General features: G+C 42.4%; 1 protein-coding gene across 1 annotated transcript in view; it reads right to left on the reverse strand.

Annotated features, from left to right (window-relative positions):
• Positions 1 to 1,425: 1,425 nt before the first annotated feature.
• Positions 1,426 to 14,006, reverse strand: part of LOC117216818 (insulin gene enhancer protein ISL-1) — a 31,935-nt gene continuing 19,354 nt past the window's right edge. Inside the window, exons 2-6 of the mRNA XM_033463879.1 lie at positions 9,090 to 9,276; positions 6,519 to 6,823; positions 2,310 to 2,611; positions 1,959 to 2,165; positions 1,426 to 1,780 (exon numbers count right to left, since the gene is read on the reverse strand). Of these exons, the coding sequence (XP_033319770.1) occupies positions 1,544 to 1,780; positions 1,959 to 2,165; positions 2,310 to 2,611; positions 6,519 to 6,823; positions 9,090 to 9,276 (1,238 nt within the window). The 3' untranslated portion in view covers positions 1,426 to 1,543. The remainder of the gene's footprint in view (positions 1,781 to 1,958; positions 2,166 to 2,309; positions 2,612 to 6,518; positions 6,824 to 9,089; positions 9,277 to 14,006) is intronic.

A 14,006-nucleotide genomic window follows, 5' to 3' on the forward strand; every position in this document is an offset into this window, starting at 1 on the left:
TTACTGTACTTGGGCGCAGAACAGAGTTTCAGATACACCTTTGACCACTTTTAATCGATTCATTCAATTCCAAAGCATTAATATCTTTCGATGTTAATGCGATACCTTGACCTAAGAAAATGTATTATACTTATTGCACCCCTTCACCCATGAACAATACACTGAAATTGCATAAAGAATAAACAAACGAATTAGTCGTCTTTCCAATTTATTAAATAGTTAAATAATCCTATGTACCTAAACGATAATTAATAAATACACTTTTCATATTCATCATGAAATTCGTCGATCACAATTTTATCAATTCAATACAATTTCAGTGCATAAGGGTGAATTTCGTTCAAAGACATCGATGCAATGGTAAAATCAACTCGACATACAATCAGTTTGATCGTCTTTTATTGCAATCTCCTTTCGCATGCTTTAGAAATGACAATAATCATGATAAAATTTCTCCTTAATTCGCAATTATTCGATTACTCATTGTCAGTTTCTCGAAGAAATCGATTTTTTACACGGGTGTATTTCATTCGAAAATATTGGCGCAGTATTTCACATACTTTGTTCGCCTGTTCCGTTAAATATCATTACCGTTCCGTAACAAACGAGCAATTATTCCAGTCGACAAATCCGCTCGTCGATATCGTTCGTGAATCATTATACATATCCTACCTGAGATTTCTCGCGAACGAATGCGTTCATTACGTATCGAATTTTTCTCGTTCACGACACAAATGTCTAATTACGAAATATCGAGCACGAAACTACGATCGGATAAAATAATACATACTTACGTCAAATAATGATTAAGTTTATTTATTCGCTCTAAAAATTAATCAGAGTTCTTCGGATACGTATTTCTTTTTTTACAGATCGATTTTCGATTGTTTCTGTCGACACAACAATAACAATTTAAATAACTGTTCTCTCGTTCCGCTGTTTTAAGCTCGTGTTTCTGCAAATCATATCGTTCCCGTAATTTGCTTGTTTCTATCGAAAACGACAATATCTCTTAACCCTTACGCGTGGAAATTCAAATTTGTCTTTTAATCGATCGACGGTAATTTCGAAAAACAATCGATAATAGTAATAATAATAATAATAATAATAATAATAGTAATACTAATCAAACGCAACATTTCTTTCGAATTCTTCTAATTCAAAACTTTCCACGCAACGTGACAGTCGCGTGGTCGATCAATAATTTTAACGTTAGCCTTATCGAAGGATTCAGTTAATCTATGGCTAGGTTACCCTGGCACGTCGTTAAACCGAATTTTTACACCAATTCGTCTCACAAGGGATGATTTTCTCTCGATTAAACAACGTTTCACACGCGTTCTTCTCCGATTATAAAATTAAGCGCGAAAGGGTCAGGTTTCCTTGCACAAAAAGCCGCAATTTAATAACGCAAATTTCGTTTCGTTTCCAGCCATCCGTAATCGTCCTATTTGTTCTCGCAGACTACGATTCTCTTCAAGCACTTATTGAAAGAAGACCACGAAGAAAGCGGACACTTTCGTTCTGGCCACACTGCACAACACTATGGACTTCCTGTATCGTGATGAAGAGAGTCACTGTCACTTTCGAGGTAAGTTACATAGCTATCCGTGCTATCAGGGTGTTGCCCCATGTCTGGGCCGCCGCTACTGGGATGGTGTGGGCCGGGGGGTGGCAAAGAACCACCACCCCCGCCGCCTCCGCCATCGTTCATCGGTCCACCAAGCATGCCTGGCGGTGGTAATTGTGGTGGTCCGCTGTGAAGATCGTAACCATGCATCTGAAATGAATTATATTAATCGCCTATGGATATATCGCATCGTGCAACACGTTACTGCACATGTTCGCTTCGATATAGGAATATGCCATTCGTTCCTAAACGCTATCGACGTTCGTAGACGATACCAGATCGATACCAGATACTTTTTCTTTATTTGAAATATGTCTACGATAATTACCTGCGACACCAGATGATGAAAAGAAGGAGTATTAGGATCCAACCTCTCCAAATCGGTGTGTAAGGCGAAGTCCGAAAGGGCTTTCCACGGTGGTTGATAAGCTTGAACTTCTAACGGTGTCATGCCTATAGAACTCTCGTGTCTTACGGGACTGCTAGCCACCATAGGAATTCCGTGCATCCCACCGAAGCCTAATTTACGGCCATCCTGAAATATAGAACACCTTCGTCCGTTAAATCGTGGCTTGAAGTACGACAACGAATAGAAACGATACATCGTGGATCGGCGCGCTTTAAACATTTGTCTTTATCGAAAGCGATAATAGCGAAATGGGAAAACTCGAATGCCAACCTTTTCCTGCATCTGTTGTTTCATGGCGATCGTCTTCTTCTTATCCTTGCACCGTTTGTTCTGGAACCATACCCTTATCACGCGTGGACTCAGCCCCGTCATCTCCACCAATTGTTCCTTCATCAACGCGTCCGGCCGCGGATTCGCGGCGTAGCAAGTTCTAAGTGTGTGTAGTTGCTTTTCGTTTAGAACAGTGCGAACTCTGGTTGGTTTGCCGTCAGAACCGCCGCCGCTTTTATGGCCGCCCGATCCTCGAGTACCACCCACGCCAGCTTTGTGCGACCCGCTTTCAGACCCGGAATCTACGAACAAATCAACGTCACGATTACTCACCTCGATTTTTCCGGCCTCTATTTTTCTACCGCAGTTTCGCTTAGTTTTTTCCTTCTCTCTCGCTTTCGTCACTGTACCAAGCACAATTTTCGAAATTTTTATCGTAATTTTTATATATATATATACCTACTTTCGTATCGTTTAGATAAATACATTTTTCTATCGTAAGCGTGGTGGTCGTTACGAATAAATCGAATCGCGTTCACGTATCGTTGGTAGATCGAATCGAGGCGTAAAAAGTTTCTTCGATAGTCGAATAAAATACCAAGAGGCAGAAGCGCGATAACGAGAGAAATAATTCAAGAAGTGGAAGGAAAGGCCGAAACGAACGGCGATTCCGTTGTTTGCTTCCACTGGCTATTGCACGAACCGATTCGCCGGTTGTTTGGAAAAAAGCCAACTCTCGGGGAAGAGTAGCTCGACTAAATCAGGAGAATGCAGAGTAGAATGTCCAGCTGCGACTATCGTCCTAACCGGTCCTGCAAAACGTTCTTCGCCAGCTAATGGGAGATCCGGATAGTGGTACAGCATGGCGGATGGAGAACGCTGAGACGAATGCCTGTTGACTATCCGAGAGGCCAGAGACAATATTGTCGATGAGCAAACTTTGGCGACGATTCCGTGATCGGTACCAGGTCCGACAAGGAAGATCGGAAAGGTCTTCGGCAACGTTTTCGCAAGATCGACTGCGATCGAGAAAAGTTTCGAGCGTCGACGCTGTTTGGATTACGGCAGTTTACATGAAACTGTGCTTCGATTTGCAGAAAATTTTAGAAGAATCGTATGCGAATCGAGAGTGTCCGCTGCAGAACGATTTCGTCCAAATACTTTCGACATATCGAAAGAATTATCGGAAAGAAAGGGAGATACCGATTCGTATAATCGACATTGTTTTTGTTGGAAGCTGTTAAAAAATAATTCACTGAGAACGAGGAAAAACCGAGCTCTCGCAACTCGTACACGCACAGCCCAAGATCTCGTTCTACCCTTAAACTAATGTTCTATGCAGTGAAAATTCATCAACACCCCATATCCATGTACTACATGCTTTATCTCGTTCATTATCATCGGACGAGCAAATAGAAATTGTCCGATATTTATGTCGAACCTCTTCGCAAACCGACGAAGGATACTAAAAGGAAAAGGAGGAGCTTTCGATTTTTCAGGCTCAGCTCCCTTGTTAGTCTCATCGATCAGTAAACGACTCCTTCGCAGCGACTTCACCAGAAAGAAAAAGAAAAAGAAAGAAACAGAAGAAGAAGAAGAAGAAGAAGAAGAAGAAGAAGAAGCAGCACGAACCTTTCGGACACTTTTTAGCCGACCAAACAGCGAAACCCATATGTAAACGGCTGGACGAGGGACGAACGTTGAATTTCATTAACTCCCAATTAACGAGCAATAAGTAACTCGTGCCGCGATAAGGATCCAGTTTCCTTGGCGGTGTCCTTCGAAAGGATTTGGTAGCCGCACGAAAGCGAATTTCGAATGTTTGCGGACGGTAAGACGAAAAGGCAACCGAGCAAACGAAATCCTGCGTCTATTTTTGCGTCCTAACCAAATAAGCGGTCACAAAGGCAGAACCGCGTTTCCGAAAGAATGAGTGAGAGAGAGAGAGAGAGAGAGAGAGAGAGAGAGAGAGAGAAGTCGAAATGATTGGAGAGTAGTAGGTACTCGTGGACGAGAAAACGCTGGAAGAAATCGGCGGCAAGAATGAAACTGATTATAATTAACGACCACTTTGCGGCATTTATTATAGTTTGCTAATCGCGAACGGTTCAAAGGGTAATGGCGGTGTTCACGGCGTTGCTTGTTTAATGCGAGAATTTACTGTCCGAATATGCCACGAAGAAGGAGAAATTTCTTGCTCGCGTCGAAAAGAAGATTGGTCGGTTCTTGGCTAATTCTTAACTCGTCAAAAATATATAATAGATAACCAGAATATTTTACGTTATACTTTGTAGAAAACGTTTATGTTTGTTAATTAATTCGAAGCTTCGATCATCGATGAAAGGATAAACCCCAACTGAGAAAAATAGTAATCCGCGTTTCTTTCGAAGGCGTAAAATCGTAACGATAAACGAGCAACGATATCCAACGGCGGTGTACGTGAATTCGTAGATGGTCCGTCCATTAAAACTAAGGAAAAAGGAAGCGCGACTCCCGGACGGAGGTTGGGGAAAAAAGTTGAATAAACGTCCATAAATAAAAAGAAGAAATGAAGGAGATCGTGCGTAGTTATGTGCCACGGTAGTTGGCAGAGAGGTGCTACATTTGACACCTCGGTTCCCCTGTAAAGAGTTGTCAAACCACTGCCGTCGCCGGTGCGTGGCCCGTGGGCTTCGTGCATCGGGAAAAGACGGTTTAGGCGCAACCATTTCCATAAGGAAGCCAAGTGACAAACATCATGGAAAATACGCGGCTCGCGCCGCTCCTCCATGAAATTGTTTACGCGAGAATTAGAAGTGAACGTTTCAGCTACGCCCTGTGTCCCGTACTACGCAATTTTCAATTATCACCGATTAACCAGCTTCGTACCACGTCGTTAGAATCCTCGTCCAAATATAATTTATCGTCGCTACGTGTAAATAATGAATTAGTAATAGTAGACGCGGCCATGTATAAATAATAAGCCATCGCCACTTCTGACGTTTCTCTATGTGACTGTCGCAAATCTTCGGATTTTTCTCCATGAATTTCTTCACGAATTTGCTAACCGTTTAGAAACGACATCGAAAGGAGAACGATCTGTTAGATTCGGAGATACAACCCTTTTTCCAAACATCCGCTAGCCGTAACTAACAGTTTTGACAATTTTCACGCCGTCAGATACCTTCATCCAGCCTATCCGTCTATCGCTAAATCGGCTAGTCGCCTTTAGATTCTGTTACATCTCGTTAAACTATATTTGTGAATTCGTGGACGTTGCACGAAATAAACAGCGTCGATATAATTAAGTTACTATCTGCTCGCGAGCCTTATTAGATATTTTAATCCAACCGATCTCCAGACAGTGTGTGCTCGTATATTAGGACTAGCTGGAGGAACGCTAATCCCGTGTAATCCGGCCGCGTAGGAGGGAAGTGGTCAAGCCTTTCGGGTCTTAAAGGCTTCAATTATCAACACCTAATTATGACCGGTGATCCTAATACAACAGCGTTGCATCGGAAGGGCCCTTTGAGCTTCCCCTCGAGCCAAGTCCCTTTTGCAAATTTGCTCTTTGTGCCCTGGTAGCCCGTGTCCAGACAATGTAATCCGCAAATAGGTTACGCTCATTTGTCGACGCGATAAAAGTCACGGTACCGTTATCCCGTCAAATTGTCGTTTGCCGAACTTTGTCATCGGGTTAATCTTTTAGGTTGCTAATAATGGTAATACGAATGTGTTTAATGTTATCGTTTATAATTAGTATTAACACTTTGCTGTCCGCATAAATTTACTCCCAAAGTTAACCAGTCACTGGCCTTTTTTTTTTTTTGCTAAAAATTTCATCTTTCTAAAGTTTACGCGAAGGGTCGGTTTGCCGCGTGACATCAACGTGGTGTTACAAAATATCAAGACATCGATATTTGGTCTGCACTCGACAACGCGTTGGTGGCCATCGCAAGCTTGAAAGCGTTAATATCAGTGAAATCGTAGTTTACAGATTCCCAATCTTTCGCTCTTGTTACAAAGTTAGTAGCATCTTTAACATCGTAGGATGATTATTCGCACAATCGCACGAATTATTATTAATAATTTCGAAGATTACAGTACCGATTCCTCCTAATCGCGATCAAGTATCGCTCGTTGTTCGTGCTTGGTGCGAAAATAATTTCATCGTACGTGCATTGCTGTCGCGTAGATCGAAAACGACGAAAGAGGCAGAAGTTTCTTTACCTGATATCGAGCCATCGTTCGGGTGCAAATGATGATTATTATTCATAAGGGACGCGTTGTTGTTGTTCTCGCTTCCAGGAACACCACCAGGCCCCGAGCAGAGTTTCCCACCCTCGAGAACGTCGTGATCGTGTCGACAAAAGAGGCCATCCTGTCTCAAGGCAAATTCATCGCCAGGAACTAGCTGCCTCATGCAGGCTGAACATCGGAAGCACTTTATATGATAAATTTTGCTTCTTGCCCTCATTACGTAGTCGTCTTTGCTGAAGCACTCGCTGCACTTGTCGCACTTTGTTCCGAACAATCTGAAACGAATTCTCTGTGTTAACGATTCTTTCGCAATTTCATTTCCGATCGCGTTTCTCTCGTAGTTTCTCGGTATAGGCTTTGATATTAGCTACACGTCTGGCTAAAATATTACCGAAAACATGTACAAAATCGATAACGAATTAACGACAGCTGTGGAAAGCCCGCGACGTGTCAGTCGTAGGAGAAAGTAAGTTGCCCTAGGTAATTATTTTTCTTTCGGCTGTTGGGTGTTAGTGACGAGGATCAGTAATAAGGAACACGTTACGATAGAGCGAATAATTATCGGTATGAAAGTAACGGAAAAACAGGTATACAAATTGGTGTTAAGAGATGGAGGATTTTAAAAACCGGATTAAACCTGATGTAACAATAGATCGCAGGATTTATCCTAACTCGCGCCAAACATCTGAAATCCCACTAATTCCGCTAAATATAAAAATTGAAATTATCACCTTTTTTTTTTTTAGGTAAATTTACCGGTAAATTTATTTATTGTCTCCATTTGCATCGACTTCTACGTATAATTCCGCGAAATTTTACTCGGCTGCCGGATCGAGCAGTTAATTATCGGTTTTCAAGCTAATTGTGCTTGCCTGCAGCACTTCGTTCGGAGAAACCGAACGAACTAAATTGCATTCATTAGCGGTGCTTTCTAAATTGTCGAATTTTATTAATAAAAAGTTTCATGCGATAGATAATTCCATCCTGATGCTACGTGGTTGGTTAATTATCAGTTGTTCCAGTAATTATATCAGCAAGTTTCGTTCATAATTTACTCGTCATTGATAATATCGCAGCGGTGATTTTTGCGTAGAACGTAAAATCGTAGAAAATCGTTTTAGCGAAAAATTAATTGCGATTATTTCGTGAAAGATCGATAACGCGAACGCGTGCTCCGCCGATACTGTGTTACAACGTGGTTGTAACATCGAAACAGATTGAATCACGGCAAAACTTTTTTAACGTGTAATTTTAAGCTGTGTTACTTTCCATCCGTCGACAACCAAATTTACTCAAGGACGTGTGCGTGGAAGAACACCCAGAAGGAAACGTTTTACCCCACGGTTGTTTCGACTTTTCGTACGAGGCGACAGAAACAACAAACAGGCGTCATCGGTGTCGCTCAGCCCTGGCAAATCCGCGTCGACCGGATATGCCAGTCTTCTTCTTCGTTTCGGACGCTTTTCGACGTTCGATGGATCAATGCAAATAAACCGCCTGTCCCCGTGCCAGAAAAATATTTGCTACATGTTCGCGTCTTCGCGGGGGGAATTCGTGTCGATCGATGCTGCGAGTTTTAAAAACTTCTGTCTTTCTTCTCGCCATTCGTTTCGAATTGCATTGAAAACGGCATATCGTTTCATCCGATTTCCAGCATCGATTCGAACGCGCTCTCGCTTCGAGTTACATCCCTCGCTCGCGCCTTCTTCCACTTTCCCGAGTTTCGAAACTTCGATACGTTTTAACTTTCCGCTGTAATAAATAAATCAAAGAGTTGCAAAAGTATCGTTCGGCGAAACGAACTTTAAAAACAAAAATAGGGTGAACCGAGATTCGAACGATCGGCAAGCGTCACGCGACGAGTGGAATAAGGACACATTTAGCTACTGTACGCTCTTACGTTGAAATCAGAAATTTCATTGTATACATTTTTAGCGTAACTTGGAATCGAGAGTTTCGTGGTGAAACGAAATACTACGTTGAATCGCGTAAATTCGAGGCAACCACGTGTGAACCACGCTTTTTGTTGCGGATGCATTTCCTCGCGTGCAGACCGTAGTTTCTACTTCGTGTATGTTAGATAAAAATACTCCGGAGAAAAACGTCTTGTCAGTTCTTATTTTCCTCTTTTCTTTCTTTTTTTTTTCTTCTTCTTCTTTTCGCTCGTCCTGTTGCATCGTTTTTTTTCTATTTTTATTTCTCCCCGATCTCGGTGTTGGCGAACGCGCATCGGAAAGAGCGAATGGCCACGAGCGAGTGCAGTGCGAGAGAATGCCATCGGTTTCCAAGTTCCTCTATCTCATTTTAGTCGAAAATAACGCACTCTTAATCGTACAAATTTTGTTCGACTGTCCAGTTATGCGAAATTCTCCGAACAGCTTAGAGTTACAAAAAGAAATAATACCGGCGGTTAGAAGGTTTATCGTATGGAAAAAACAGGTAATATTTGTCGATGATTACGGAAAGACGAGCGAAAAATGAAAAGAAGGAAATCGGCGTGTCAAAGATATAACCAACGACGTAATCGAGGCAACGTCTTACCTGACATAATCGCGTTTACAATAAGTTTTCCCATCTCGTACGAAGCAAGTGCAGTGCTCGTCCAAAAATTGCTGACACTCCGCGCATTTTAAACAGGCGGCGTGCCATTCCAGATTTGGTGCAACTCGCAGGATCCATTGGTCGTGAATTCGACCGCCGCATCCCACGCAATGCGAACTTGTGCTCTCTGCAAAACAAATTACTTCCGTTACAAACACATAGCTTCCCTGCAGTGTGCAATTAGGCAACTATCAGGCGTGTATCGAAAGACGCACGACAGCGTACGACTAAAATTTCATAATTGACAAAACGATATTCCAAACGGTTGATTAATTTTTACAAATACTCGAGAGAACAAGTACGGGATGAATCCTCTTGCGCGTTTAAATGGAATTATTCTCGCCAAATAATTTAACGGTAATTAAATATTTACTCAACAGCGTATATAATTACGTAACGTTGTAAAATACCGAGAACGGTCTCGTTTAACGTGGAATTAATTTTGCAGTGAAATTTCTCTCCGCTTGACCTTATTCCCATTTTCGATCATCGAATTAGATTTCATCGAATAAGGTACGTAGGATCCTTTAGCCGAAGCTTCAAACGCACGAGCACTGACAGTCGCATCGTATTCGTCCAAGTAGTACGTTCGCTTCTTTGTGAAATATTAAATGTAATGGTAAAAGAATACGATCGATCTCGGGTAACAGCAATCGCGTTGTCCATCAATTATATCGATTGTACGTCGATTGAACGCATAATTAATGCTCGTTTCGTTTGTTCGCCAACTCGATAATAACAGGCTGTCTATCGGGTATGTAAGCATCAGCGACAAGATCGTTGCTAATAACGACATCAAGTCGTCAAAACACGAAGAAATTTCGAGTAGTCAGTCACAGGATAATCGGATCACACTGTCGATTAAGCGTAACAGCTAGCGTTTATTCTTTCCGAGACTTATTAGCCACGTCTTGCTTACGAAGGAACAGAATTTCAGCGCGATTCGTACATTCTCCTTTATTTCGCGAGAAAATGGTACAGAATTCTATGGGAAAATTATCGCCAATGAAATAGGTTTCTCAAGGTGTCGAATCATCGGAGATTATTATCGATACTACTTCCAGTTGCGAAGCGTGTTTCTGTTTGAGTAGAAAAGCGTGCTTGGCATTGAATCGTTCGTATTGCGTATTTACAAGCACAGCCCACGTGAATACGTTGAAATCTTGTCAATCGTAGAGATATAGAAACGATTCCGTAAACTAAGTAGCATCGTTGAATAGACGCGCCTTCGAACGAAGCGTCCACGGACAACTGGCTTCCTCCGCTTTCGTTGCATTGTCGCGGCACAGAAAACACGTAGGCTGGCGTCGCGTCGTTTCAGCTGCCAATGCAGACACTTGTGCGGCGAAAATTACAGTCATCATCTTTTGTTCCGGCGAGTGAGACGCGCGCAAAAAGCGGGCAAGTCGAGATTTCACCAAAAGGCTATTGATAAGTTTTAACGCGCAGACGGGAACAAAAGAATACGAAGAGAAGCCCATTGTTTGCCAGAGATCTGATTTACCCTCGCGAGTCGCTTGTACAACGGGTGTCACGATAAAAATAAATCTTTCGTGGGAAGGAGACTCGAGATCGTTAAACGTCGTTCATATCGTTTCTTTCGTTCTGAGATTATTGAAATCGTTCATACGTAATTGACATCGAAAATACGTCCTTCGTTAACTTTCTATTCCTGACGAAATTTTTACATCCACTTCTTCCTCGTCTACGAATATTCAGCAAAACGCGTCCTTCTACCTCGATACATTCGAACATCGTAAAAGCTCTCTCTCTCTCTCTCTCTCTTTGTCTTTGTATAGATTTGGCTATGCGATTCGAACGAATCGAGTCGGATCGAAAAAGGATGCCAGTGACGATGATGGACAAGGAGGGAGGACGAAAAGGGGAAAAGGATGGGAAAGAACGGGCCGGGCGTAAGTAGACGCGGTGCAACGGTGGCTGGTCCACTGGTGGCGCGCATCTATCTGAAGTTTGTGGCTATATGCCGGGGTGCGTTTGCGCGCTAGGAACGCGAACCGCGAAAGAAATCCTGGCAAGGGTGGGAATCACCGTAGAGGGGAATGGTGAACACAGAAGGACGAACAGGGGACGAAGCTGGGCGGTGCACTTTCAGCTCGGTAGCTCGAAACTCCGCCCAGATCTCCGTGGCTGAAACCATCGAGTCGGCGCGCAGCTTCTTTCCTTTCGACCGCGAAGCCTAACCTAAACGCGAAACGCGTTTCTTACTCTCATTGTGTTGCGTCGCGTCGCGTCTCTTGCACTCAACGCGAGAGACGAGACGCGCGATCATCGTGGAATCCAACTTCGATAATAAATTTCGATGCATCATTCCGCGTCAACGCTTTCCGCTCGCCCCGAAATCAGACGCCTGTCGCGATATTCTTCTTGCACGCGACGCACCACGCCGCGCTTTTTATTCGCTTATCTGTTTCTGCGTTCTTGGGACGCTCGCGTCTCATTTATTACGTTTCGATTAACGAACGACTTTCAATTTTCTCGCACACCGATTTTCTATTTTCTGATTTCTTGTGGTTGCACGGTTCGCCAAACCGGGGGTGGTTTTTCTGTGAGCAAGTAATTCTTCGATATACAGTATATAGTAATTGGACGATTCGATCGTAACGATGATCGTGATATCGTAATGAACGTATTTTGCGACGAGCTTTCACGATCGACGCTCGATATTTTATTCTGGAAATTGTTAAATCGTCGGAGGATTGCGAACGAAAATGTTGTACGTTACGTGCGACGCGTAACACGACGGGGAAAAGGACAAGGAAAAGAAATTATTACTTTGTCGTAGATAGAGGAAACAAGGCTATGCGATCGACTAAAAATAACGGTATACACAAATTACAGTTACAGTCAAGTAAGAAATATCGAGCCAAGAGTTGCCAAACTATTAACGCGTCTGCGATACTGTACGACAGTCGTAACTGTCTGTATCACGGATCTTATAACGTCGACTAAATACATCTACAATGGCAATGGAGAAGAATTAACGATTAATTAACGTAATACTAAATCCGTTTATATTCGTTCGTAAAAACAAAACGTTTGCATTTGACATACGATCTAGAAACTTTTGCACGGTACTGTGCACGATGATACACTGTTCTATATTTTATCTTGCAGTACGATGTCTGAATTATGCTAGAACATTTCAAAGAACTGTCAAAGGAGCCGTAAATATTACGAATGACTACGAATATTATGTAGAAGCGCATTTACGAGGAGTACGACTGAATGATAATCGTCGCGATAAATTAACCGCTAATTAATTCGTGCTTAGCTTACAGACGAACGTGAAAAATTATCACGCGCATAGGCGATGATATACGTAGAATTTATTAGATACAATTACGGTTGCTTTTCGTATCGATTTTAAAATGCAATCGTACGTATAATCGATATATACGGACTTGGAAAAAAGACTTAGTCCAGAAGGTTACTTGTATCGTGGCGATTATGAAATCTCTTCTTGAAACTTGGTACGACGGACTCGACAACTAGGATGCACGATATCGCCTTTCAATCGAAGAATAATAATATTCCAGTGTTCTAGAATATTATCAGATTCCTATACCGTTTCGTTCTCCATATTCTATCCATTGTAGTTGTCCGATACGGTACGACTAGATGCAGCATAGACGATAGTACAGCGTACGTAGGATACAGAAATTTATTTATATTAGAAGATATCCGCAAACGTACAAGCGTAGGTATAGGTTGTTCCTGTTTCGTCGTTGTAAGTCAAATAACATTATTTTTATGAAAGAAGCGACAGCGTTGACAGCAAGTTTATACGAATCTCCTCGCTATTGTCAATACCGTGCCACATGAACTTAACCGTAGGCTGTAATTTACCTTATCGTTTGATAAGTGCAACTACAATGTGCTATCTATCATGCACCGGTGTACACGATAAAAAGCGTACTCGCGGTCTACGATATGACCTCTTTCTCCCAATAGCAGGTTGAAATAGTGACTGAAACCTATCGAATTGATAAACAGAGCCCTTAATGCTCGTACAAAGCTTCGGCAAACGCCGTTTCTTCTTTCTCCAAGTACTTTCTACGACTAGACGCTTATAACGTGACTTTACGCGTGTAACAGTTTGTTGGCGCGCGTGTGGCGGATGTTAAGTGGTCGATGAAAATGCAAAACTGTAATAGAAAAGCGTAAATAGGTGCGATTCCCGATATAGATGTAGCTATCGTTTGCGAACTTACGCCCGAAATGCTGTTTAAGCGGAGTCGCTTCGACGCTTTCCGCGTGTATCTCTGTATTTGAATATAAAGTAAAAAGAAAAAAACAGAGTATAAAAGCAGAGCGATAGAAATACGTTTCTTTATCCATATATATATATATGTATATATCGAAGCCGAAACTTGTTGCGAAAATCTGTTTCTGTCGGTTGTAACTTCGAGTCGTTCGATATTTCTCGTTTCTATAAAAAGAAGCGAAAGGTCAGAAATCCCATCGAACTTCCTTGTTCAATAAAACAACGTATCCGAACCGTGGTTTTGAAGAGGCGGTTGTGGTTTTGGGAGGAAAAGGAAGAAGACGGAGCGGAGCAACAACGATCATCGTTAAAATCGTGTATACGATTAGAAAGAGGGAGAAAAAATATGGCGAACGATGGCGATACCGCGAGTTTTACGACGAGAACGAGGCGTCTTACTTGGCTTCCGACTTCACGAAATTTTACTCGGAAACCGGTAAAAACACGGAGCCCCTGCGAACGTTTCCCAACCGGTTGGAAAATAAGAAGAACATCCGTACCGTACACGATAGCGCGGATAAACTTACAGATGAGCTTTCTCTCTTTTTGCTCTATCCACGCGCGTACAGCCA

The sequence above is a fragment of the Bombus bifarius genome, unplaced genomic scaffold (genome assembly GCF_011952205.1).
Source record: "Bombus bifarius isolate JDL3187 unplaced genomic scaffold, Bbif_JDL3187 scf7180000007973, whole genome shotgun sequence".
Classification (NCBI taxonomy): domain Eukaryota; kingdom Metazoa; phylum Arthropoda; class Insecta; order Hymenoptera; family Apidae; genus Bombus; species Bombus bifarius.